At 39.1% G+C, this 26,078-nt stretch overlaps 1 protein-coding gene across 1 annotated transcript in view; it reads right to left on the bottom strand.

The window, feature by feature from the left end:
- The window catches only part of LAMA2 (laminin subunit alpha 2), a 464,667-nt gene that overhangs the window by 94,157 nt on the left and 344,432 nt on the right, over positions 1 to 26,078 (bottom strand). Inside the window, exons 34-39 of the mRNA XM_081941542.1 lie at positions 20,135 to 20,277; positions 19,226 to 19,324; positions 12,714 to 12,825; positions 11,522 to 11,684; positions 10,099 to 10,309; positions 1,877 to 1,993 (exon numbers count right to left, since the gene is read on the bottom strand). Coding sequence (XP_081797668.1) covers positions 1,877 to 1,993; positions 10,099 to 10,309; positions 11,522 to 11,684; positions 12,714 to 12,825; positions 19,226 to 19,324; positions 20,135 to 20,277 — 845 coding nt within the window. The remainder of the gene's footprint in view (positions 1 to 1,876; positions 1,994 to 10,098; positions 10,310 to 11,521; positions 11,685 to 12,713; positions 12,826 to 19,225; positions 19,325 to 20,134; positions 20,278 to 26,078) is intronic.

The following is a 26,078-nucleotide window of genomic DNA, read 5'->3' as shown; positions in this document are numbered from 1 at the left end:
TTTAAGGCAGGAGGCATTTGCAACATTGAAGGCTTTCATCAAAATATAATGAGACAAACACAACATTGTGGAAACAGGGCAAAAGAAAGAACTTGCCTGGACATGTTTGTTCCACACTTAAAAGCAAGTCAGAAAAGGCACATAATGAGGAATAGCATATACAATGAATATGATTAGAACATCTTTTCTCTCCAGGAAATAAATGAATTGACTTTTAGGGTAGATACAAAGGCTACTGTCAAGTCCAGTCTAAGAACAACATACAGTAATCCAGGCAAAATTCTCTTCTTTACTTATTCACACCATACAGACAGAATCTTGCCGGATTTAACCTATACTACTCTAAACCTAATGGATACACCTTGGAAGATTCTAGGGAATGGGTTTCCTAAATCTCTTCCTCCTTCTCCAAGCCAACTTTGGGCTTTGTCTCTTCTCTCATCTACCCCCTGGCTGTGCTCCCCCCATCTCCCTGTCCGTAGGCACAATCTTGCAAAGCTTTATGAAGTGCCCATGCACTTCCTCCCTTCAGAAGTGGTATTCTACCGATTCAGACTGGTAGCGGAAATCGCAGGTGGGCCCTGCCCACCCGCCCCAGCTCTACGGCAACCCATTTAGGCCCCCTTTTTTTCCAAAAGCGCATGCGTGGAAGGCTGTGCGCATACACATGCTCACATTTGCAAGCCAGTAGGGAAGATAAGTGAATATCTGGATTCTTGTCTCACTCCCATTTCAAGTACTCTTGGGATAGTATAGCAGAATTATAAACCCATGGAACCAAATGATTAGAAGAGCACATTGTACATTATGATCAATCATTTAAATGCTTAATGCCAAATTAAAACATCCATAGGTGTCTACATGGAAGGACAAATAGGGGAAATGTTGACATATACCATGAGACCAACCATGGGACTTGCATACTTGTGTCTGATGTAGGTACAAAAGTTGAGGCTTATCTTGTGATATTGTGAAACATACTTTTTCCTCCCGTCATTGAAATTTGTACCAGATAACCATTAAAGAATCCCAAACATTTTTGCAATCAATGAAGGGCAGTTCATTGCTTCCCTAAACAATTGGTTAGTTGGTTCCTCTACAAGGAAAATGCTTCTCTTTTCCAAGCATCTCTGTAGTAGTTGAATTACAAAATCTAATTTGCAAAGGTCCTTTTTGACTGATTTTATTCTTGGTATTGAGCATCTCATATGCTCAGGAAATTAAAGCCATCAGGTTATTTTTCACTACTTCATTAAAAAAGACAAACATGCAATTTCCCCAAAAATATGCTAATTAATTACTCATAATCAAATATAAAGGAATCCTGTCATTCAAACATGCCATTTTAATTTTTGGAAGAGATTTTTGTTTCCATTTCTCATCTAACATAACATTTAGCTTGGCCATATCCTCTATATCTCTACTACTTAGTCTATCTGTGTCAGGGTGTAAATTCAGCCTTGTATTTAATGAGGGATGAACTGTGGCTTCTCCTTGAAGTATACTTGATAATTAAGCAAAATAAACCTGATATATTGTAAGAAACACAGTTTATTGTAAAAAAATATGAAAACACAAACTTACTAGCTAATGATTACATTTTGGCAGTGTTCCTGCCTACCACCTTGGCAGGCGAACAAAAGACAAAGAAACAATAATAATGATGAAGGAAAGAATGTGGAAGAATGTGGACATGCCTAGTAAGTTTAGTGATAAGAGTCAGATCAGTCTACCGTATGTCTTAGAGTTGAAGCACAGCTGGCAAACAAAAAAACGCAGTGACAATCTGAAAATACAAAATACATTTTTTATTGCCTGCTGATTCCCTTTTACGTTGCACTGCATCGTAGGCCTCCACCCTTATATCATATTTTACCTCCACAGCCAAATTGATTCCATTTGCAAGTTCATTAGTTTCACCAAGGATGTCATTTCCTTCTCTTAGAGTATTTTCAGTTTCCTGTCGTCCATTTTCTATAGCTTGCTTCTTTTTCTATATGCAAAATATAGAAACATTTGTGATTTTATGTATTAATAAGACATTACATTCCCATTATTATTATTTCACCTAGTGCTGTGCCTGTGTGTGTGTGTGTGTGTGTATGAGACTAAAGGTAAATGTAAAGGTTTTCCTTGCACATATGTGCTAGTCATTCCCAACTAGGGGCTGGTGCTCATCATTTCAAAGCCGAAGATCCAGCACTGTCTGAAGACGTCTCTGTGGTCATGTGGCTGGCATGACTAAATGCTGAAGGTGCACCAAACGCTGTTACCTTCCCACCGAAGGTGGTCCCTACTTTTCTACTTGCATTTTTGATGTGCTTTCGAATTGCTAGGTTGGCAGAAGCTGGGACAAGTAACGGGAGCTCACTCCATTATGAGGCGCTAGAGATTTGACCTTTCGATCGACAAGCTCAGGATCTTAGCCACTGAGCCACCGCTTTTCCTAGATATATGAGACTACTCATATCCAATTTACTAGCAAAGGCATTGTTTTACACTTTCTTCATATGGCAAGATTTACATTTTAATTCTCATAGGTGGGGTACTCTTAGCTACGTCAATGTTGCTTGAATAAATTGCCACTTGCATACCTTCCCTGAGCTTTGCTGCACTCAAGCTGTGTTTCCCAGCAACTTGCACTTCCTCTGCGACTCAACAACAGGAAATTCCAATCCCAATTGCTATTATAACTCAAGGACTATCTGTAGTTAGTATCTATCTGCAACTTCCTTAAAAAGATGCATTTTCCCAGGAATCGTGCACTTGTCCCTCAGTACTACCGCACATCCTCATCAATCCTGAAAAGAGGTGTTGGTTTAAGAAGTAGCAAACAAATGTTAAATTTACATGGACTAACCCATCTTTTTGTCATTAAATCCTTTATCAGTCCTGTTAGATTGGGTAATGGATAGGCACACACAGGCTAATGGTAACAACAGCTCTTTATTAAGTACAACAAATGAGAACAATCCAGTGAAGGTTGAGTCTGACAGCAGGCCTTTTATAGGGAGCTGTCAGACCCTTTGACCAATAGGATTAAACCTCCGTTCCTGCCAGAACAGAGGACCTTGGTGGAAACCACTCTAGTGAGAGCAAGTATCTAACACCCCTGCCCTCTCGGATGGAATAATCCTACTAGTAACATAGTCACGCAGGTAGGTGGGCTTATGGGTAGCTCTGCCAGACCTGCACAATTCAGTCGTATTCTTTGGACAGGTCGGACGGGCCTGTTTGCTCTGCAGCTCTGCTTGGTGGAAGTGCCTGGAACTTTTCAAAGGCCGCGGCTGGAGCTTCTAGAGTCAGTTCACTCGGAGCTCACTGCGGGCTTGCAACATAACCAGATAAGTTTCCCGGTACCCTCGGGCTTGAACTGGCTGTGGAAGGAGTGAGTGTTTGCTCCGTTTGGGTAGGGCTTTGGCTAACTCATGCAGGAGTTACTTCTGGTTGTCTAAGAGTGGAGTTGGAGAGGCGGTCACGGAGTTGGTCAACGTGCCTTCTCCAATTCCGACCGTCCTCGAGCTATAAGAGGTAAGAGCAAGGCCCGGTGATGCCTATCACTTTGGCAGGAACCCACAGAGTTCCCCCGGCATAGTTGTGGGCATATACAGAATCCCCTACGCTAAAAGTCCGAATCTTGCTTGTGGAATCAGGGGGCGATGAAGCAGAATAGTTTGGGTGTAGCCGGTCTAAGTGGGACCGTAGTTGGTGACCCATGAGAAGCTCGGAGGGGCTTCTCCCTGTAGTGGCACTGGGTGTCATATGCTGAATTAGCAAATGGTGGTCAACCCGTGTTTGCCAATCTCCCGGGCCCATCCTCTTTTGCAGATCTCACCATTCTCTCCACCTGATCATTGGAGGCCAGATGGAATGGTGCGACCAGGGCATGTCTGATTCCCTGAGCTTCTAGGAAGGTCTCAAACTGCATGGCCATGAATTGGGGCCCGTTGTCAGAGACCAAGATGTCAGGCAGGCTGTGTATGGAGAAAAGTCTCCATAGTACCTTAATGACTCCTTCTGCCATAGTGGAAGTCATCAGAACTACCTCTAGCCACAACTACGAGGAATGTCTGGCCATGAACTGGGCCAGCAAAGTCAATGTGCACTCTAGATCATGGTGCTTAAGGTTGCTCCCACTCCTTAGCGGGCGCCTCTGGGGGAGCTGGTCTGGACTCCTGGCATGGTGTGCAGGTAGCCACCCATTCTTCGATCTCCCTATCCATGTTAGGCCACCACACGTAACTCCAAGCCAAAGACTTCATCCTGACAATTCCAGGATGCCCAACGTGTAGAGCCTCTAATACTGCAATGTGCAGTTTGGGTGGAACAATGACCTGGTCCCCCCACAGTAAACAGCCATTTACAACTGATAACTCATCACGTTTGGTAAAATACATTTTAAAATTAAACCCAACAGGCCCCTTGGGCCACCCTCTCCACACCCAGTTCAAAATTTGTTTGATGGTGGAGTCCTTTGCAGAGTGATGGGCAACATAACTGGACGAGACAGGTCCAGTCTCAAGGCAGTCAATGAGGAGGACTGGCGTCTCGGGGGTAGGGTCACTGAGAAGTTCAGGCAGCGGGCAGCAGAGAGGAGCCTGTTCGGTGGATGAGACGGCGGCTAGGAAGATGGTTCACCTGGTAATCCGCGGTGATAATGACACTGGAGTAGGACGGTCCCCAGCCAGTAAACCCAACAACGGCTTGTGCTCCATAATAAGTTCAAATTCACGGCCATATAGGTACTCATGGAACCTCTTTACTCCAGCCACTGCAGCCAAAGCCTCGCGGTCCTGCTGGCTGTAGTTCCGCACTGCAGCAGACAAGGTCCTGGAGTAAAAAGCAACGGGAGCCTCAGTTCTATTGGGCATGTGGTGGCTGAGGACGGCGCCTACACCGAATGGGGAAGAATTGCAGGTCAGCACCAACGGTAAGGTCTGGCTGTACTGTACCAGAAAGGAGTCTGCCGACAGGAGTCGTTTTACCACGGCAAATGCGGCAGCCTCAGCTCTGTCCCAGGACCACTTCGCATTCTTAGCCAGGAGATGGTGTAAGGGTTCAGCAACAGTGGCTTTCTGTTTAAGAAAGACGCTGTAGAAACTAAGGAAACTAAGGAGCTCGAGGAATGCCTGCAGCTCGGTTTGATTGCGAGGTGTGGGGGCATCCTGGATTGGTTGAATTTTCTTGGTGGTCGGGTGAATCCCAGAGCCATCGATTAGTTACCCTAAGAATTCAACCCTTGGCATGTTAATTTGGCATTTTTCTTTTTTGAGATGGAGGCCTTTGTCTCTAATTCGAGCCAAAACAGTTTGTATACGTTTGAAAAGTTGCGCCTCATTTGCAGCCGATATCAAGATGTCGTCGAAATAGGAGACGACTTCTGGAATCCCCTGCAAAAGCCATTCCATGACACTTTGGAACAGTCCAGGGATGATACTAACACAGAATTGCAGGCAGTGACATTTGAATGCACCCCTGCGCGTCACAATGGTTTGGGCCTCTGCCGTAGTGCCATCTACAGGCAATTGTTGGTATGTCTGCACTATGTCCAATTTTGCGAATATTTTTCCGGGACCTAACGAACGTAGTAGATACTGTACAATGAGTACAGGGTAAGCGCTTTGTTGTAGCGCTTTATTGATTGTGCACTTGTAGTCCACACAGATGCAGTCAGACCCATCAGATTTGACAGGTGTCACAATAGGGGTCTCCCAGCATGCGTGATCAACCGGCTTTAGGATTCCCTGGCCTACGACCCCGTCAATTTTGGGGCGGAGAGCAAAAGGTACTCTCCTGGGTTTTAGCCTTATGGGGGCTATATTGGGGTCCAAATTAAATGAGATTGGAGTCCCCACATACTTACCCAGACTGGTGTCGAAGACGTCCTCAAACTCCTTAAAAATGGCTTCGGTGCTGTCGTCTTTCAATGTGTTGATACCTGTTACTTCTAGGCCCAGGGCTTTGAACCAATCAAGCCCCAGGAGCCTCTGCAGGTTGCTGCTGACCACCGTCACTGGGAGTTGGCTGCTGAAACACTTGAATTTCACCTGGAAGGTGTCTTGGGCCATGATGGGGACCTGGTTGCCCTGGTAATTGAGTAGATGGATGTCAGGGGTGCGTAGATGTTATTTCTTCAGGCTAGGGCTAGCCTGCTTGAGGGTAGACCACGGCATGATGGTCAGTTATGACCCGGTGTCGATCTCCATCTCGCATGGAGAGTCCTCGATGAGGACTGTGACCTTCAGCTTTTTTGGCCGCCTGTGCGGACTTGGCCGATTGACGTATGGTAGGTGATTCTAGTGTCACCCTCTGAGCACCGTAGTGGCTTCTGCCAGGCCTCTTGGTTGGGCCTCAGCTGGCGGTTTGGTGTGCTTCTAGGCTGCCAGGTAGTAGCAGGGAATTTGCTCCAGCACACCTTGGTGATGTTCCCCTTTCACTCGCAGAGCTGGCAGGCAGCATCGCGGAAATGGCAAACTGATCTGGCATGGTCTCCTTCGCAGCTAGTGCAAGGTGGGAGATGTGGTTTGAATTTGCGCAGTGGCTAGACATGGCTATTGCGCATGTGGCAGCTGTCATCTTCCTCGCCTTCTGAGCTCTCAGGCTCCGCAGCCTCGTGATGTACGCATGTACTCTTTCACGCATCTTGTGGAGCACTTTGGCATGCAGAGCTTCAGTGGATTTGACGGCTGATTCGGATGCCCTGGCTTCATCCAAGGCAATTTTTAAAGTGAGGTTAGATTTAGTGAGTAATCTCCTCTGTAAGTTAATGTCCCGCACGGCGCAAATTATGCAGTCCAGAATCAGCTCATCCAGGTCTCTGAACTTGCAGTACGCTGCAGCCTTTCGTAGTGCCGCAACGTACTCATTGATTGATTCGTCCTCCTTCTGGTTCCTGATGTTAAACTCATGCCGGCGAACGTGCTTGGACGGCTTGGGGGCATAGTGGGTCCTCAGCATCTGGTGGAGCACGGATCAAGTGACTGATTGTAACGGCGTCGGCTCACAGAGGCCTTTCGCCGTTTTGAACACTTCCCAGCCACAATATCCGAGGAACATGTTCTTCTTGCGGCCTTCAGAAAGGCCCATGAGGTGGTTGGACGCGAGGAAGTAGTCAAATCGTAGCATATACGAGTCCCAGTGCTCGGTGACTGGGTCATATGGAGTCGGTGTGGCGTGCATGGCCATTTTGTGTTCTGAGGGCATTTTGAGTTTGCCATTCAAAAATGGCTGCTCCAAGCCGTGCTGAGTCCCAGGCTGGATTTACTTGCTGGATTGCTATGCTCTTTTTGGTTCGCCTAGTTGCCTTCCAATCCCACCCTCGTCGCCAGTGTTAGATCGGATAATGGATAGGCACACACAGGGTAACGGTAACAACAGCTCTTTATTAAGTATAACAAGTGAGAACAATCCAGCGAAGGTTGCGTCTGACAGCAGCCCTTTTATAGGGAGCTGTCAGACCCTTCCACCAATAGGATTAAACCTCTGTTTCCGCTGGAACAGAGGACCTTGTTGGAAACCACTGTAGTTAGAGCAAGTATCTAACAAGTCCTTATATAGAAATAAATAAAGAAATGTGTCTCTTCGAGTTATACTTTATGATAAAATATATAACCATATAATTTTAGAAAAGTTTACCATGTTTTCGAAGATTAAAAATTGAGGGATGAAATTAAAAAATAAAAAATAAAATTTCAAGTCTCCAGAAGTTAAGCTTGACTTGAAGGAGACTCTTCTTTCTCAAATGGCAAAGGTGGATCTTTTCAATGGTTCTTCTCTGGAACAACCTTCTTCTTGAAGTCAAAGTAACCCCTGCTAAGCTTCAAGGAAGTCATGAAAATCTGTGTGTTTTTGCTGACCTTGGCTGCCGATATGTGATGAGGTTGTCACCTCTTACTGCGGAACATTTTATTTAATTGAACTTTCATTACGCCCTAGTTCATTAGGAATGTTGTTATTTGTTATGCTGATTGCTATTCTACTCTTATTTATACATCTTTTTAATGGCTGTGGGATATGGAGACTATTTAGAGGTGGAAGCAGCATTAGAAACCCATAAAATTAAAAAAGGACCTTCTACAATTTTTCCTATTACAAAAGCACTTTATCAGAAACCTAATGATGCTAAAGGAAATTCACTTGCCAAACACAGATCTATTTTTCTTATAGCCTGTAGATTGACAAAGCAGATGTATCCGGATGCTGATGTTCATCATAATATTTCTGAACCTTGTCCATTTATTCTAAGCAGCCTTACAGTGAGTTATGATCGATAAATCCTTATAGACATTATTTTATTTTGAGCAATTAATTTCCAGGGGAAAATCTCTGCCTGGCCTTTCTTGCTTCTTCTCTTATTTATTGACTAAACCTTGATAAGTACCCAACTTTGACCATGCCTCTGCCATATTCCACTGATTTTTGACTAAATATTGTAAGTGGTCCATTCTGGGATCACTAGAAATTGGACACAATTATCTCTGAACCGATTTGCATTTAATTAGATATGAATACAGTACTGGACAATTTGAAAGTGACTTGGAAGAACTGCTTTGGATATAATTCAGTTACTTTAAGACATGCCTTATAGACACATTTTTTTAAATGTTTCAATTTATTAAAGCAGTAATTGTGGCTGAAGCCAGAAAGAAAAACAGCTTTAATAAACAGCAAAGAACTGGTTTGTTTGTACAAAATCTAAAATGATTCTTTCAAATAATTTCTAAACAGGGTTAAGCCTTAAGCTTAATATAGTTCTTCAAGACGAAGGAAAAAAAGAAATCCCTGCAGATTTTACACACAGAACTCATACCATCAGAAACAGTACCCCCCACAACAAAAGTGCATCTTCATGATTTGAAACATGGTCTCATGGCACTTGATAAAAAGTATTCTAGAAATCTAAATGATAATAATTTTTTTTTGCTTTGAGTGGAATCACATAGAATTTAAATCAAATTTAAAAAATGTTTCTACACATTTGTGTGCTTTGTGTATATACATTCAATTTGTAACAAAAAATCAGACCCCCTAGACAAATTATAGTATAAATTACATTCAGATTGGTTGCTATTTTCCTTTAAACACTTCCTCATTTAATATATGACCTTTGAACATTCCAAAGTACAATAACATTTTCTCTGAAAAAAAATTAAATATATTGTGATTGACCCAACCTTTGACACACCCTCTATACAGACAGAGAGACAGACAGACAGACAGTCAGTCAGTCAGTCAGTCTGTCTGTCTGTCTGTCTGTCTGTCTGTCTGTCTGTCTCAGTGTGGATGTGGATGGGTGTCTGTAACAATAGTATTTTTTTTCTTCCTACTTTAAGAGCTGACTGAGAAGCAATACTACCCTTTAGACTGTTAGCCCTTGTAGCTTTGAAGCATATTTATGGAAACTGCTACTATTGGATTAATATTTGCCTTCAGGCAAAACATGAGTGAGACATAAACAAGAAACTGAACACATTTATCTTCATTTGAGGTTGACTTTGCTCTCACTGTCATGGCTAAGCATTTGTTAATGTACAGTATAATGTGCTTTCAAGTCATGGCAATTAAATTCAAATCAAGGAAAATCATTTACATCACTTAACTACAAAAGATATATGATGGCTTGATTTATAATGTGAATTTGCATATACTGTACCCATTTTAATTCCTTACTTGAGAGCATGAGAGAAAAGAAAGTGTAGCCATACTAATGTTGAAGATTAATTGTCTCTCCCTGTGTGCATGTGAATAGAATATCAACATGTGAAGTAATGGCTATACAGGGCTCTAAGGGGTTTCGTTTATTTGAATCACTATACATTATATGTATTATATATTAACCATGAACAAGTCACTAGAGTTTCTTTCCATTTTCTTCCTATTTCAATAACAATTTTGCTGCTGTAACTTATTCCAAATAGTAATTTAAACAATATATCAAAGATTTCACCAAGTTATATCCATAGTATTTTGGCTGTATTTTTAACTGGAAAATAGCAAACATTATCTTGTTTAGGTCATCTCTGTTTTGATTATATGGAAAATATATAATTCTATATGGAAAAAAAGTCTATGAAAGGGACTTTATGATCAAACACCCACCTCTACTGCTGTCAAGTTTCTTTGGTTGATTGCTGATAGTCTGTCTGCTTCCCGAATTTTATTAGTTGCTTCTCTCAACAGGTTCAGAGCATCATCAATTTTATCATGGTAGTCTGCTAGTTTCTCTTTGACTTCATTTTTCAGGTCCTCAGTTTTCTTCATTGGCTCTACAAATAGCTTGTTCATGTTCTTCAAGAGGTCTTCTGCTGACCTACAACCACACCATAAACAGTGTTGAATAATAGATCTCACATTCTGTTCATTCTGTCTCCTTCTGATAGGTATTTAAAAATTGACTTAGTTTATGCAGCTATTCATTAGAACATGTTTCATTCATGATATTGCTTTGCAATGCTTATGGGTTTAGCAGGTACTAAACAGCTCCTTAGCCTGTCTCTTGCTGACAGATTCAGGCATAACATCATTAATAGTTCAAGGTAGAAATATATGCATTGGATTTAATTGGATCTTGAATTGAGCAGTGAATCAGGCTGATACAGAAGAAGTTGTAAATATCAAGCTCAAAGCAGAGATCTTTTGAAGTAGACTAATCTCAACCTCTGGGCTCCTTATGGTGATTCACAGAAGCAGAAAATCATTTCACCTGCAAAACTCTGCATTTCTACTGAAATTCCCAGACTGACAGATCTAGTTTCTATTTTCAGTGGCCAAGTTTACTAGGGACTCTCTAAACTCAGTACTTTTATCTATGTGGTTTTTAAAAAGGAGCCTTTCATAGAGGTGATCCAAGCTGTTGCTTCCTCAAGCTTCATGGTTTCAAACTCCTAAACTCACTTTAGGAGGTAATAGTGGTAAATATAACATAATACAGGATAAAAATAACTCAAAACTCAGGTTAGGTTTTTTTTTGAATCAATAAAGCTGTACAAAATAGAGAGAATCTGGGGATATTAAGGCCTCAATGACATTGATCCGGGAGATAGGGAGAGAAGGGGGAGGGAGGGGAGAGAGAGGGGGGAGGGAGAGTGAGCACACCAATTTCTTTTCTCTTTCTGTATTCATTTGTATGCTTAATAGTAGACTAACAGAGTTGGAAGGAACCTGGGAAGCCCTCTAGTCCAATCCTCTGCCCAAGCAGGAGATCCTATACCATTCCAGAAAAGTGACTGTCTAGTCTCTACATAAAAGCCTGCTGGGAAGGAGTACTCACAACTTCTGAGGGCAAGTCGTCCCCCCCTCCCTCCCCCCCCCTCTCTCACATGCACACCTTACTGATAAGTAGTTATAGCTATTCTCAAACAGACATAAAACTTTTTTTTTGTTATTCCAATTTCTGACTTTTTTATTTGAAGTCTTAAACTGCCACTGAAATTTCAATTTTCCCAACTCTGAAAGGAAATTTCATTACAGGCATAATAAGATCAACTATTATTTCATTTATATTTTCTCCTTTACCACTTACTCTAATTCATCTTGAGCTACTGCCTTTTGCACTTCTAATTTTCTCTTCCTAAGTTCTGCCATCATTTTGTCAACTTCACTTTGTAATTCTTGAAAGCTTTTGTCAAGTGCCTTGTCTGGGATCCCAAGTGTCTCATTCAGTTTTAAAGCATCATCACTTACACCTGCAGAAAGATGGCAAATTATGAATGTCAACAAAATGCAAAAGGATAATGTTTAGCATATTCATTTGATTTCACTTCATTTATTGAAATGTTCCTGTGATATTCCTCATGTATGGGAATAGGTCCCATTATTCCAATAATAAAGAAAGAGACAGCAGGATTAGGCATCATGTTTCATATATGGGACCATAACCTATTTGTACAACCCAAGTCAATCAGAATAGAGCTGGAAGGGATCTTGGATGTCTTCTAGTCCAATCCTCTGCTCAAGCAAGAGATCCTATATCATTTCAGACAATGTTACATAATCTGTACATGGTACTTTGCTCAGCATTGCTAGAAAAGAATCACACCTCAGTTCTAAGAATATCAAATTTACATAAAAATTATATCTGTCTGGTCTTCTTTATTTAGTATGTTTTATAATCCCTAAATATTGCTTAATACCTTCTAATTATTATTCCCAATTGCACTCTGGAGTTCACGGAATCAAATTCCTTTTAGGGATATAATTTGCTGAGTCTCAAGATGCATGTATTTCTATCCATTTGCAAGCAGATGTTCGTTTCCAGCATGAAATAATGTATTTTTAAAGGCATTTTGAGAAATTAAAAATGTACTCTTAATGCACCTTGTAGAGTATTAAAACTACACGGTGCTTTTTTGCTTCTCCTCTTAAATGAAAATTTCACTGAGCTGAAAATAAACAACAGCAAAGCAGAAGTTACCCATTAGTTATTTAATCATAATAGCTATTCTTGTCGACTAAAAACGTTCCTGAAGGAGAACATTTAATTTCTGCTGTTCGGTGGTTGTAATTGCCAATTTACCAACAAACTACCCTCCTTAGATTGCAGGAAACCTGCAATTATTTGACTATAGTTTCTGTAGTTTAACACAAAAGTCCGGTATTTTAATCAACCAATCCTCTTATTTTATAAAACTCTTGTTCAATGTCTTATATAATTATTCTTAAAAATGTGCTGCTTTCCTTTCCTCAAGAAACCATTGGCATTTTCCCTTTCTTACCTTCTGCAGCCTGGAGGGTAACTTTGATGAGCTGTCCAAGCGACTTCGCTCTCTCATTAGTTGTCTTAGCATCCTGTCCAGTTTGTTCCCCATCTGCTGTCACCTTGGTCGCCTGGCAATACAGATTAAAGAAAAGTGTAATTAATGAACATGACAAGGAGATACTCCATCTGTCTGAATACACTTGGAAACCTTTCCTCAAGCAAAAAGAGATCAATGAATTATTGATCAGATATACTGGAAGTGACACATACTCTTCCCAAGTACACAATTATATTTTATAACCACTTCTATCATTAAGGGGCCACCACAGGCTCAATTTTTCATTTCTTGGAGAACACGTTGGAAAGAATAGGACACAAAGGAATTCTAGACAAAAAATAGATTTATTCCCACCCTTAAATATGTAAGACACTACATTTGATTAAAATATCGCTGTTCTAAATGAAATATTGGATCTCTTAGGAATTCATTAGATACTTCAGTCCTATTGATTTTAGTGTTACATGACACTTAGTTAAGAACACTTAAGTAGCACTTTCAAGTATAGTTTTAATGAACAATTTATAATTTGTTTATATGACTACACTGTAGGAGATGACCACGCTGAGCCCAAAGGTGGGGTGAAACGCATCATCAGTTCTGAGTCTTTATATCCCCATAAGAGACTGAGGTCCAGCTCCCGCTTGAAGTGCATTGACTCTTATTTATCACAAATTTCCTTGACCATTAGTAGTTTGGATTCTTTTTTTTTAAATAAAATGTGTTTTTTTTTTTACTTTTCAACATATAAACTTTCCATCTTTCTTTAAACAGTGTGTCATCTGGGTACAAATATCTCTGTGCAACAGTTTTCAGCATTTACAACATCATTCACATTAATTATTTCTCTAATCTTAAAATTGTAGTATATTAAACAATTGAACATTATTAACCTATTCATTTTTCTCTTAACAGATCTTCTAATAGAAATACAATAATAACATTAAGCATACTTATTGGTTCAGATTCTTGTATGGTAAAGTTTCCTTTCAAGTCATGTCTGACTCTAGGCACAGTGGTCATCTCCATTTCTTGACTGAGGGAGAGAGCATTGTCCAAAGACATTTCCCATGGTCATGTGGCCAGCATGGTTATACACCAAAGGTGCACTGAATTCTGTCATATGGGTAGCATGAAAGAAACTTATAGTTTTTGAACTCTATCCTGGCTCCTGACTTCTTGCACCTGGCATATACCCGCATGTAATTTATCAACAGTAACCCTCCTACTTTGCAATATAAATCAGAGTTCTAAATACATCCTTTGTGGACAGATCAAAAATAGCAATTCACATTTTCCTCATTCTCCTTCCATTATCTTTTTGCTAGAGAAGTAAATAAATATCAAATATGTTGAATCTCCAATGTCCTTGACACTGGAAGTTAAGACCTCAATATCCAGTGTATCTAATTTGTCAGGTGTATAGGAAAGAATATAGGTACAAAATAAAATATGGTCTAGAGCAGGAGTGTTAAACTCAAGGTTCGGGGCTGATCTGGTCCTAAGGATGCTTAGATCTGGTCTGCGGGGCCACCCTGGAAAGAGTGACGAACTGGCCTGCAGTGCCTCTGCCAGGGAAAATGGAGCTCGGGAGGGGCTCTCCTGAGCTCTGTTTTCACTGGCAGAGGGTTGCAGGAGGCCATTGCAGTTGAAAATGGAACGCATAAGGGCTGCAAATGGCCCTCTCAAGCTCTGTTTACACTGGCAGAGGGTTGCAGGAGCCTGTGTCAGCTGAAAACGGAGCTCGGGACCCCGTTTTCGCTGGCAGAGCACTTGGGCCACCACAGGCTCCGTCACAAGTGACATCAAGCTGGCCATTCCCCCCCCCCAGTCACACATACCCTGTCCCCCCAAGGTCAAATACAACCCTGATGTGGCCCTCAATGAAATATAGTTTGACACCCTGGTCTAGAGAGAGATTCTTTTGCTATTGTTCATATCATAGATATCAAACTAATTAGAAATATGGAAATAAAATGATATTGAAATTATACCGTATCACTGAGATTCTGAACTCTCAGTGAATGTTGGTTTCCAATAGTAAAGGGAACGTTAACATGAAAAGCTGCAAAGTGAAATACATTACTTTATATGCCTAGAGACCCTTTGGCCTCTGTAATGTCTTGCCAAATGAGGGTGGGGGAGAAGCTTAAAACTTTTCTACATGATCAGACAGAACTCTGGGAAGAAGGAAATTGGTAAGATTCTCCTTTCTACTAGCCAATAAAATACAGATCTAGGAAACCGCATTTGCTGGCTTGACATTATTAATGTGGCCCTATGGCTTATTGAATAAACCATATACTCCTGGCTTCACATAACACATTAGATCCAAACTGAACACCTTTTCCTAAATATAATGTATAAATACGGTGATATAGAAATGACCCCAATATATTTTATGGGACCAAATTTCTGGTGCGTGGAATCCATTATAAGCTAATATAGCCATAAATTGGTAAATTATCATTTAGTTACATTATAAATTTACTAACTCAAATCAATTATTAAAATATTTTTAAGGATTTTTTTTTTACTACAGTGAATTTAACATAAAAGATGAGAACAATATAAAAATAATATCAATTGTTGTGGAAAGAAATAGTTTACCACATCTGGACCAAAAAAACTCATCTCTTTTCTAGTGCCCGTGTGGCTTTTTGTTATTTAAATCTTCAAATAGTATAGGTCTAGTATTTTCTGTCTTTTCCAAATGTAGCCATATAGGGAGATAGTATATTGAAGGAAGAACTAACATTTTATGCTCTGAAGATCCATTCTCTCTATCAAAATTGGTTTCTATTTTTATCTTGTACATCATTCATCATCATCATTTTTTTTCACCTCCTAAAGTTTTCTTCAGCCAAGGAATTGGACAGTTGACCCACACTTCATCTTTAGACACTGACTATGCTGATTTTGTCAACTTCATAGCATTTTTCTTCTTTCCTTAAGCCATTATTTTCTGCTATGATTTTTCTAACGTGCTTCCTAATGAAGAGATTGGGGATATTTTCAATACTTGGGGCATTTTTGAATGCACAGAATAAACACATTGTCTAATATGGATTTTGAGTTTATCTAGTAAACATCCAAATTTCATCAATGTGGAGTCAGTTCTTCAGTTTTTAATTCAGTTCTTCTTCCTTTAATCACTAGGTGGCAGACTTTCTATGGATATAATCCTCCACCAGGTAACTAATGAAAATTCCAGTTTCTGTAGTCTATAGTTTTTACTAATGAAAAGAATAACCAACAGCAGAGGTGTCATCTCAAGAGGATTTTTACTTCCAGAAAACAAAGGTTTTAATAACAGACTTTTCACCCCTCTTTTCTAAATGAGGTTTGCTTGATAGGATCTAAATCACAACTGAGATTTGATTTTGATGCAGGATTTTGCCCCCCCACCCCACCCCCAATCTCTTGCTGTGTGCCTCTGTGGGGTTACAAATTAAAAAAAAAATATTATTTCTTCGACCTTCCTTTTTAAAGAAATGGTATTACAAATTTAAAAAATTAAAGCACACTAAAAGTAAGCCCCCTTTCCATGTTTCATTTTAGTACTTTATAATTTAAAAAAAAAACATATGGAGAAGGATGCATATGACATATTGCCATGGTTTATTTTAATTTGCTGACTGTTGACAGAATTTTTGTCCACAGAGATATGAAAATAGCCAATACCTTCATTATAAAAGGAAGGCTCAAGAAAAAAAGGGAATATTAATTTTAAAAAGTTATTGCAGGAGGAATTGTGAATTCATTAAAACTTCCCCCTTCAAGAGCCATGAACAAAATATCATGTTGTCTGAAACCCAAGAGATGGGAAATACCTTGGTGGCATAATGGTTAGAATGCAGTACTGCGGGTTCCCTCTGTTGACTGCTGGCTGCCAGCAGTTTGGCAGTTCGAGTCCACCGGCTCAAGGTTGACTTAGCCTTCCATCCTTTTGAGGTCGGTAAAATGAGGACCCAGATTGTTGGGGGCAATATGCTGATATGTGAAGTGGTATATAAGTCTAACCTGGCACAGTAGCCTAGCATCCCCACAATCCTGGCCCTATCCCGATGCGATCCAACTTCTAAAGCAGCCATGCAAAAAACTCCAGCTGCTTTAATTATTTGAAATCTGGTCTTTTGCATTCCAAAGCACATCTTTTTCAAAGAGATGCATAGTCCTAGGGGTTTCATTCTGTAGTAAATATTCTAGGAAGGAAATACACTATGAGTATTTTCTTTTTTGATTATGCCATTACAAGGAGGAATACCAGAGCCAAGAGCATTTCAGCACTGGGCTATTCCACACAGGGCTTTTGAGCTGCCCACAAAATCTATTTTGGAGCGATACGGTCCCACATCATTGTCAACATTCAGCCATTGTACAAATTAATTTCTAGCTCAACTAGCTGGGATTTCTGGGGGACTTTGGTGGGAACTTTAGACAAACCCTATTTCCCATCTGTGTCCCATGATGGGGCGCAGTGGCTCAGTGGCTAAGACGCTGAGCTTGTCGACCAGAAAAATCAGCAGTTCAGCAGATCGAATCCTGAGCACCGCATAACGGAGTGAGCTCCCATTACTTGTCCCAGCTTCTGCCAAGCTAGCAGTTCGAAAGCACATAAAAATGCAAGTAGAAAAAATAGGAACTACCTTTGGTGGGAAGGTAACATCATTCTGTGCGCCTTTGGCATTTAGTCATGCCGGCCACATGACTACAGAGACATCTTCAGACAGTGCTGGCTCTCTGGCTTTGAAAAAGAGATGAGCACCGCTCCCTAGAGTTGGGAACGACTAGCACATATTTGCGAGGGAAACCTTTACTTATTTCCCATCTCTTGGGTTTCAGACAACATAATATTTTGTTCATGGCTCTTGAAGAGGGAAGTTTTAATGAATTCACAATTCCTCCTGCAACAACTCATTTTTTAAAAAATTAGTCAGACAAATTCCTATTGCTTACTTTAAAACACAGCAAGGGTTGAGGTGAGCTGATTTGGCCAGTGAGAAATTGAAATGAAATTGATAAGAGTCTACCTTTTGTACCTTGGTGGCGTAATGGTTAGAATGCAGTACTGCGGGTTCCCTCTGTTGACTGCTGGCTGCCAGCAGTTTGGCAGTTCGAGTCCACCGGCTCAAGGTTGACTCAGCCTTCTATCCTTTTGAGGTCAGTAAAATGAGGACCCAGATTGTTGGGGGCAATATGCTGATATGTGAAGTGGTATATAAGTCTAAGTACTATTGCTATTGCTTCTCTTTGCCTCATATTGTATTTGAATGGTATAGAGATGAGTTTATGTGCTTGTGATTTATTTCTTTTCTTTTTGCGGAGAACTGGGGAGGAAGAGTTTTTTACTTGCTCTAAAACAATTTATTTCTCTCCTTCTTTCCCCATCGATAACTTTGGCCATTTTTACATGCCAGCAAGCTGTAATTGTTGGCTGGAATGTTCTTGCCTGCAACCTACAACCATGGGTACAGCAAATGGCAAATGTGTTTGGTTGGAAAATAAGCTGCATTTTAATTTATTTCATCTATGTTGCTTCCAGAAACTTGGAATTTCTTCCTCAAAGAATGCAGGAAACCAGGCTGTAAACAACCAGCTGAAAACTTCATCACTAGCAGAGAAGAGACCACAGACCTTTGTCCAAAGAAAGACTGGGAGAAATAAATCATAGAATATAGAATACGCCCTAATATACTGAGATATCAGATATGCTGGTTCTGTTGAAAAGAGTTCACTTGCTGAAATCCCTGTACCTATAGATATTTCACCACAACAAACAAATAAAAATGTGAGAACCGTGCTTGCAATAGAGTGAATTTTGAATCAGGCAGTTGCCAAATAGCCTTATTCCTTTTTGCGATTACTGATAACTAGAGAATGATAAATTGGCGTCTTTGCATCTTATTTCAGTTACATGTTTGTTTTTGTCTTGCAAACAAGACAAATGTACAGAGTATATTTTGGAAATGTGGATGGGGACTTTTGCTGCTCCAATAGAATCCTGATCTAATTGTTATTTTTTTGTACTTTTGTATTGGTCAGCTGGGGCAAAACACTGAATGGCTGATAATATTCCCCTTTTTTGATTCCATATCTTGCTTTATACTGGTTTGAATGGATGGATCAGTAGACAGACATGGTTAATTCATCGAAGTTTTTAATTTTATAAATGTTTTCTTCTAATATGTAGAACAGCTTCCAATGTTACTAGACGTCCTTGTTAAATTATCCCTGGGACTAACCTAGGGTTTCTCAAGTACAGCTGGTAATGAATTCATCAATCAATCCATTATAAAATATCATATCATCAATGTCCTGTGCATTTCTTGCATACAGACATTACAAAGAAAGAACAGATGGAATACTGGCAGCCACGTGGCTCCAGTAAGCTAAGATAAAGTCATGGGATCCCATTATTTTAAATGAATTCAGAATTTATTTGTTTGCTATTTGCTTGTCAAACTCACCCTTGTCAGCAATTCATCCATTTCTATCACAAGAGTATCTAAATTCTTGTGTGCCAAATTAAGAAGTCTTTCTGGTGCTTGCTGAGGTGACAATAAATGCTGAGGAGGAAAAAAAAAGTACATTTACATTGTGCGTGCAATAATACTACTAGTAGAAAAATGTAATGGTGCATATGAAAATAATTTATCTGAATATCTTTATGCAGAAGAAAAAGCATGCATGGACATGGCTAAATCTACCATTATTAAATATGCAAAGTGCCTGCTTGAACATATTACATGTTAGAAAGGTTATGTAGGATATAGCCAGGCTAAGACTGAGGGAGGGTTCAAATCAATCATAAGTCCCTGCACACCCACAAGAGGTCTAAGTCCAGCCCACCTTGAATTTTCCTTGAACCTTAGTAGCTCAGATTCTTGGAGAGAGTTTAAGCTTGCACTAAATCTTTATATTCATTTGAACTGCCTGAATCTCCTGATTTCACTGGGGCTTGACAGGTTGTTTTAAGTTAGAATATAAAGTGTACAGTCGCCATGTGCTTTACTGCTTTACTGTTTAGCTGTAACAGGAAATAGGAAACTCTTACTTAAAACAAAAGAACAGAAATTATATATGCCATAAATCCAAACTTGTAAACACTGCCATCTAGTGGCTGAATACTGTTGCAGTTGTTGCAGAAAAATACATTCCAACAATGAATTCCAACATTTTCAATACCTCTATGCTTTGTTTATATTAACTGTTATTTTCTTCAATCAGAAGAATTGAAAAATCAATTCATTATGATAATGGTTAAAGGAATTAAAACATTAACTCAAGTTTTGCTAACATCTAAGTACAATAACATATGTTGATTAAAATAATGTTACTACTTGAGATCCAAACCACATTGATGGGCTTGATTATACCTTTAATTCGTGGGTTGTGTTTTCAAAAGAATAAAGCATTTTATATGGTGGATAAAGTGGTCCGCTAAGATTAACACTTAGAGTCATCTGATTTAACTGATCCAAGTCACGAAGAAGGACACCAGTGCACTCATCATCGCAAGCTGTAGAAAAAGACAATTTAAAATAATATTTATTGGTGTTCAACATCTGAGGCAAATACTTCTTATTTCAACTGAAAAACATTTTATAGTATACATAAAATGCGCCAAAATATAAGGCCACTAACATTCAGTAACTGGTTCCTAAAAATTCATGGAGCAATAAAAGGTGGAGAAACAAAAGATGTCTCTAGTAGATTGGATAAATGGATATAAAATTGCCCAGATCTAGTGAGAAGGCCTGTGACATAAAATATTCTTTAGCTAAGAGCTCAATATACAATTTTTAGAATAACAAACACAAATCACTTTGCACAGTCTAGAGCAGCTAAAAATCTTATTTAGTTTAGGTGGGGAGGCGTAACAGAAGGATAGAAGGGCAAAGGGCAAGGGAAGATTTGAACAAATTAATTTAATAGCTACTTAAGACCCATTTCAATTATATATCAGTATTAATAGCAGAGATTTAAATTAGAGAGTAAAGGTTAGAAATTGTGGTAAAGCCATTGAAACAATGCCAGTCAAAGAAGAGATAATTATAGGAGCATTTTAAGGAAGTATATTGGTAATATTTGACACTCAAGCCTGGGAATTATGCACAAGATAATTCTATACCTGATGTATAGAACAAGGCACAGAATAATTTAGGGAATATGTAGTAAGTGAATAGTGCATATTCCAAAATACATTTCTAGATGGAAAGATCTTCTTACTAAAATTGCAATGTGATTCTACCTGTTTCTCCTTAGCAATATTTTTGGGGTAAGAAAAAGGAAAGGAGGAAAACAAAGACGATGAAGTCTGATCCTCAACATTCAATGAAACAGGGTGATTACACTTTTTTTTTTAATGATAAGTATCCACAAAAAACTATCAAGACAAGCTAACCCACCATTCTAACATCACCAGATCCTTTTGGTATCCAGAGGACCAAAATCCAACCCTACACCCTCAAGTGGGTAATAATAATTTAATAATATGATATAATAAAGCTAAACAAAATACATCATGAAGCCTGGTTTATGAACCAGACTCGTTGTAAAGATTGCAAGAAACAAGCTAATAAGCTCCTAGTTTAAATCCTTGTTTCTGATTTATTTAAATTAATCAGCAACTCTTTGTTTTTTGTGGTGAAAATAGTCTATTTAACAATCCACAGTTTTTAATGGGCAACCTTACTGAACTACTTTGACAATATTTGGACATACCACAAATGTGTTTTAATTTTGTAAAGCTATTGTAAATAGCTAGCCATCTGCATATGTGTATGATTTCTTCAAGTAGGAATCCCATTCTACTTAGAAAGATTATTATTCTGCCTAAGGGTTAAACAGGAAATTATACTCTCCTTACTTTGAATATATCACTTACATGAATTGGGCACTGCAGAAATGTAATAAATAAGTAAAAATAAATTAAAAATGTTGAATGAAATAAGAATTGCCTATGATTCAATGCTTGGTTAGTTCTCAATTCCTCACTCTGATGTGCTAAGACTTGTCCATTAAAATGAAATGATAAACTTAAAAAAAAAGGATACATGATCCTCAAAGAAGTCTTTCTCTAGATATTCTTCCCTCTCTGGTGATTCAAATTTCATATTTATAGATGATTGCCTAACGCCTTGTCCTTGTCTGCAATTTAGCATAGCATGTTAATAACTCAAGGCTATTCTTACTTTGCACCCAACAGATTCATGAAAAAGCTTTAATTTGACACTAAAGGGTCTTCTCTATGGTTCACTTGCAATCTTCTCCATCTGTCTGTGGGCCAGCAAAAAGCTAATAGTCTCCTTGTTGCCCATCACAATTGCCTCTGTTCTGGCTTGCAGCATCCTCACTTCCCATAACAGGCAAGACCATGCTCTTATCTGATTGGGTTAGGAAGGCAGCAGGTAAATCCACGAATATAGGGATTAATTTATTGTTTAATAGAAGAGATGTAATGATCTTATTTAATCATCTTCTGAACCTGGCCACTGGGCCAGAAACAAATTACTGGTAGTCCTTGACTTATGACTAGTTGTTTATGGATTGTTTGAGGTTACGATGGACTCCTCAAAAGCTATTTATGACCTGGCTCTGAAGTTATGACAGCTTCCCCCAACCATGGTTACAAGGCAGCATTTCAGATGCATGACAACTAGCCTGTGTTTGTGGTTGTGTACAGCATTCCATAGTCATGTAACCACAATTTATGACATTTTTGTTGAAAACTGACATTTACTTCTGGTTTGCTGCAAAAAATGTCCCCTAGTGAAAAATGGGTTCACTTAACCGTGGCACTCACTTAATGACTTCTGCAGAAAAAAGTTGTAAAATAAGAGTCAGTTGCATGATAGCCCATTTTACAGCTGTCACAACTTATGAAGATAATGAGCAAGCTGCGTTAAGGTTGCAAGTCGAGGACTATCTGTATTAAACATGTAACTTCAAATGAACACTGAGCCTAGTGGTAGATCAGTAATTCTACATTTCTTAATCATTCAGAGGGGGGGGGGGGGAAGCTTTATCTAAAAAAAAAAGGGTGAATAAATTATAGTCATTCTCATGGCCCCCTAAGCCTTACCATGAATTACACGGGTGCAACTTCCATTCGTTGGACTGTTAGTTTCATCCTTACATGTATAGTTCAAGTTTGAAAAGTTGCATGTTCCCTTTCTAGTAGGGGAATGACACCTAAAAGCATCTTGACATAAACCGTTATATCCTAAGCAACCGTTTGCCTGCTTGCGTGCATGTGTACATTTGCATGTCCAAGTTCCTCATCAGTTAGAGATGTACTCCTACAAGTCAACATTTGATGAACTTTTATTCAGTCTTGTGTTATTTTATATCCAATTAAATTCAGGACAGATTTTTCTCCTATTAAAAACAGGTATGTGTTGCTCCGGTCAGTGCAGAAAAGTACATTTCAACTGCAGAACCAGATAACACGGCAAAGCAAATCACTAGAGGACAGACAAATTGATTTAATGAAACAAGAAGGCAATTGGGGATTGTACAAAGAAGCACTGAGAAGTTACTTTTCAGTTATTTCCTTTTCTTCTTTTTGCCTTGCACACCATGTTCTCCATCACTGATTTGTTGCTTGAACTGAAATACATTATAATTGCTCAAGTAAGAAGGCGATATTTTCTACTTTATGGATGCATATCTGAAAAATCTGTAAGTGATTTAAGTTTTCTTATGTTCTTTTTATCACACAAAGAGAAAGTATGTTTCCATGTCTAACATAAGGATTTACACCAAGTTGTGAATTTTACGTAACATCTACTTGCTCAGTTTTGTTAGGAACTATTCATTCAAGAACTATTTTCCTGAACTATTAATTCAGGAACTATTAATTAACTATTAATCCGGGGAGAGGGGGCGGTCTAGAAATCTAATAAATTGAATTGAATTGAATTCAGGAACTATTAATTGTTCAGGAACTATTAATTGTTCAGGAACTATTAATCAAATAAATATCAGAAAGGCCTAGATTTTGAAAAAAAGAGGAATAATTTGTTGTATTAAGTCAGCAAATAGAAACCCACTATTAGATTTCCTGATTTTACTTTTTTTTCTATTTAAGCTCAAGGCAGTAGACAAAAAATACTATAAAAAGGGATGCAAATGAAAACCAACTTAATTCAGCATGATAAAAAACCCGAATTGCTTATAAAGACATGAAAATACTCTAAATTAACAAATAACTATTTCCTGTTATATGGTCTATGGACATTTAGCATGAATTAATATCTCTGGGTTGAAAATTGAATTGAAAAGGGGAGACACATTATTGTCCCTTCTTTAATAAAAGAGACAAGGCGCAGTTACTCAAAGACTGGATTAAACTGAAGCAATGGAAATGTTACAAAATGATAATTATATAATTTATACATGACTAAATATCACCACAGTTTAGTCTATAAAACTGTCAGTAAGAATTAGTGCTCACTGCTAACAAATACAGCATTATAGCCAAGATGATTACAGTTATTCATGGAGAAAAGCAAAAACCATGCAGCATTTCAGCAAGGCATTAATTGGAAGCACACTGGATGAAATTAAGTATTTCTTAAGCAGATGATTGCTTGAGACCCCCTTCTCTCTTCCTCCAAATTCTCCAAAGTTTGCTTTGAAGAAGGTTTTGAGGTCATGCAGAAGGATTCAGAAGCAATACAAGAGTTGGCCCCCTCCCACCTTTACGGTTGGAGCACATTTTGTTGGTGGAGAATTTGTTAACTTAAAAACAAAGAACAATTCAAGCCTACTTTAAAGGTGAACTTTCTTGAGCTAAAACAGGGGCATCAAACTCGATTTCATTGAGGGCCACATCAAGGTTGCGTTTGACCTCGGGAGCTGGTGTGGCCGTGGACAGGGTGGGCATGGATAGCTTGACATCACTCGTGTCCTGTGGTGGTCTGAGTGCTCTGCCAATGAAAACAGGCTTCTGAGCTGCATTTTTGGCTGCAATGGCTTCCTGCAACTCTGCCAGTGGAAATGGAGCTCGAGAGGGCCTCCTGTGGCCCTCCTGAGGTTCATTTCCAACTGAAACGGCCTCCTGCAACCCTCTGTCAGTGAAAATGGAGCTCGGGAGGCCGTGTCTTTGCTGCCAGAGGCACCATGGGCCGGTTCTTCCAGGTTAGCCCTGCAAGACTGAATCTGGCCTGTGGGCCTTGAGTTTGACACCCCTGAAATAAAGCATGTGGAATGTAAGGGTGGCAAGGAAGAGAAGCCTTGATTAGCGGCCTTAGCAAAATAAATCTCCTCCATCTTTGTCAAATGATTACAGGTATTATAATTTACAGTTTTGTTTACTTTTAATAATGCGTGCAATATTTTCTCTCACGTGCATACACACTCGATGCTGGAAATCAGGATTTTTAAAGCTGATCTTTTCGTGTTAGTAGTAGACATGCTTGATAGAGGTAGCCTTTATCTAAGAACCACTTGTTCAGCGATCATTTGCCAGTTACAATAGCACAATTTTTTTTTACAAAAGTGAATTAGAACTGTTCTTCACAGTTATGACCATTGCAGCATCCCGATGTTCATGTGATCAAAATTTGGACACCTGGAAATGGCATGTATTTACGATGGTTGCAGCATCCCGGGGTCATGTGATCATTACATGTTGCCTTCCCAGCTAGTTTTCAACAAGCAAAGTAAATGGAGGAAGCCAAGTTCATTTTAAAACTGTGGTGATTTGGTTAATAATCCTGGTCAAAAAGGTCATAAAATTGGGCATGACTCACTTAACAACTGACTTGCTTAGCAACAGAAATGTTGGTTCCAAATGTGTTTGCAAGTTGAGGACTATCTGTACTCCAAAATTTGTCTAATTCTGATCTGTACATATTTTTATGACTGAAACCACCATCGCATATCCCTGTTTTGTTGAGGAAAATATTCTAGAATTTTAATCTGGAGTCTACTAAAGAGTCTACTTTTCCTTAGGGCCTTAACTGCTTTTTATTGTCTTAAAAATGTTATATTAACTGCTTTGAAATCAGTTAAAACTATTCCGTATTGTAATATAAGTATATAATATATATAAAAAACCTATTTAGATCTTTACCCATTCTAAAAATTTAATCTCTGCATATTTTATCTACCATTACAGCAGCCTTGAGGTTAAAATATGGTTTACCTTATCCACAAGGAGTTTTCTAGTTATGATTAAGTTTTTCCAGGTATATTTTCAAGCAAATATTGGGTACTATCTAATAAAATGAAATTAAATGGTGAAAAGAGTAAGGTTCTACATTTAGGCAAGAAATGCACAGGTACAGTACAGGTGGTACCTTGCTCAATAGC

Source organism: Natrix helvetica (genome assembly GCF_964273705.1).
Source record: "Natrix helvetica genome assembly, chromosome: 2".
In the NCBI taxonomy this organism is placed as follows: Eukaryota; Metazoa; Chordata; class Lepidosauria; order Squamata; family Natricidae; genus Natrix; species Natrix helvetica.
Note: the sequence above shows the minus strand (reverse complement) of the source record. Positions and strands in the feature narration are given on the sequence as shown.